The sequence below is a fragment of the Grammomys surdaster genome, unplaced genomic scaffold (genome assembly GCF_004785775.1).
Source record: "Grammomys surdaster isolate TR1022 unplaced genomic scaffold, NIH_TR_1.0 126906, whole genome shotgun sequence".
Taxonomy (NCBI): Eukaryota; Metazoa; Chordata; class Mammalia; order Rodentia; family Muridae; genus Grammomys; species Grammomys surdaster.
The window spans coordinates 3,699,632-3,701,641 of NW_021621692.1; the positions used below are offsets into that span (position 1 = coordinate 3,699,632).

Genomic DNA, 2,010 nt, shown 5'->3' on the forward strand with positions numbered 1-2,010 from the left:
ACCCATTCCTTGTCCCTGTCTCCATCTCCAAGAGGATGTTGCTACCCCCCTGCCACCTCCCCTCTGCCACCTCCCCACTCCCTGGGACTTCAAGTCTCTCAAGGGTTAGGTGTGTCTTCTCTCTGAGGCCATACCATGCAGTCCTCTGCTGTATATGTGTCAAAGGCCTTAGACCAACTCATGTATGCTGCCCGGTTGGTGTCTCAGTGTCTGAGAGAGCTTGAGGATCCACGTTAGTTGAGACTACTGGTCGTCCTATGGGGTTGCCCATGTCCTCAGCTTCTTCAGGCCTTTCCCTAATTCAACCCCAGTTCTTTTAGACAGGAGCAATTCTGGGTCAGAATTTTTGATTATGGGATGGCAATCCCATCCCTCCACTTGATGTCCTATCTTTCTACTGGAAATGGACTCTCTACAAGTTCCTTCTCCCCACTGTAGGACATTACAACTAAGATCCCTCCTTTTGAGTCCTGAATATCTGGATTTTAAGTGGGTATACTTCTCCTTACACCCAAAGTTATAGGCTAGATTCAGTCTCTTGTTATACACCAATCTGACTAAGTTCAAGTTGTTTCCAGACGTTGCACTGGGATCCTTGCTCTCTTTGTGGACAGTGGCAGGACAATTAGTAATTAGTTAGAACAAGTAATTGTAAAATTTAGAAAAGACGGCATCTATTCAAAATATCTAGATTTGCCTGGCTCATATGGTCTAAACCCAAGGATAAATGTAGTACATTCAAGGGTAGAATTGAGGAGTCTTCTGCCCATAAAGTAGAAGTGAGCCTATTTGGAAATTCAAGGCCTTTAATGCCATGTCTGAAGTTCAGTGTTCACCCGTTCATGCTTTTTTACTGAGTACCTCCTTGCCAATTTTTGTTTATGTATTGCTATAGGAAAATGGTATTCTGATATAAACAGAGAAACTAGGGGAAGGCAAATTGTTTTCAGGACATGGAAATACAAAGTCTCACCTTTTCGTAGATTTTAAGTTTCAATTTTTTCTTATTAAGAAGGAGGGGGCCCACTGGCTGCTCCGAAAAGCCATCTTTGCATTGTTCCCGGGTCGTGCTCCGCGCTCACTGCAGCCACCTTCGCCGCCCACCGCCTCCTGCAACGCGGACTCCGGCAGCTTTCTCGCCAGAGTCCTCGAACTCCATTAATTCCTCACTCGCTGCATCGGACCACCGGCGTGCCCCACCATGTCAGACGCGGCAGTGGACACCAGCTCCGAGATCACCACCAAGGACTTGAAGGAGAAGAAGGAAGTTGTGGAGGAGGCAGAGAATGGAAGAGATGCACCTGCCAATGGGAACGCTCAAAATGAGGAAAATGGGGAGCAGGAGGCTGACAATGAGGTAGATGAAGAAGAGGAAGAAGGTGGGGAGGAAGAGGAGGAGGAGGAAGAAGGTGACGGTGAGTAGTCCTGTTTTCTCAGGTTCCTTCCCTGGCTTTTACTGCCAGAAGGGAGAGGTGGGGCTTCTGGGCAAGTGGACCACTTTGCATTGCAGTGTACTCGACCCTCCTGTTGACAGTTCTTTCATGTTTGAGAATTGTTGATCTGCCCGACCTGTCTCTTCTTGGCTGGGAGACAAGACGGTTCAGGGCCAATGGTGGCAGCCATAATTGGAGGGCAGTGGTTTATGTGGTCCTTGATTCTCTCCAGGTGAGGAAGAGGATGGAGATGAAGATGAGGAGGCTGAGGCTCCTACGGGCAAGCGGGTAGCTGAGGATGATGAGGATGATGATGTTGACGCCAAGAAGCAGAAGACTGAGGAGGATGACTAGACAGCAAAAGGAAAAGCTAACCTTATGCACCGTGACCTATTCACCCTCCACTTCCCGTCTCAGAATTTAAACGTGGTCACCTTCGAGTAGAGAAGCAGGCCCCGCCCACAGCGGGCAGTGCCACCCACAGATGACACGCTCTCCACCACCCCTCCAAAACCACAACATGAATTGGCAACATGGGAGGAAAAAGAACCAGAACTTCCCAGGCCCTGCTTTTTTT

General features: G+C 48.7%; 1 protein-coding gene across 2 annotated transcripts; it reads left to right on the forward strand.

The window, feature by feature from the left end:
• The first annotated feature begins 1,034 nt into the window (after positions 1-1,034).
• Positions 1,035-2,004, forward strand: LOC114615590 (prothymosin alpha). Of its 2 annotated transcripts, none has more exons than XM_028761287.1 (2): positions 1,035-1,415; positions 1,666-2,004. In XM_028761287.1, the coding sequence occupies exons 1-2, from the start codon at positions 1,202-1,204 to the stop codon at positions 1,785-1,787; spliced, it is 336 nt and encodes a 111-aa protein (XP_028617120.1). In that variant the 5' UTR covers positions 1,035-1,201; the 3' UTR covers positions 1,788-2,004. The 2 variants fall into 2 exon arrangements, with proteins under 2 accessions (XP_028617120.1, XP_028617121.1); XM_028761288.1 differs by having other exon boundaries at positions 1,035-1,419; positions 1,671-1,725.
• The last annotated feature ends 6 nt before the right edge of the window (positions 2,005-2,010 follow it).

Excerpts from the sequence above, each read along its gene's own strand:
- LOC114615590 (XM_028761287.1), top strand. The coding sequence starts at position 1,202 with ATGTCAGACGCGGCAGTGGACACCAGCTCCGAGATCACCACCAAGGAC. Across the intron at positions 1,416-1,665 it reads GGAGGAGGAAGAAGGTGACG|GTGAGGAAGAGGATGGAGAT; the intron begins GTGAGTAGTCCT and ends GATTCTCTCCAG.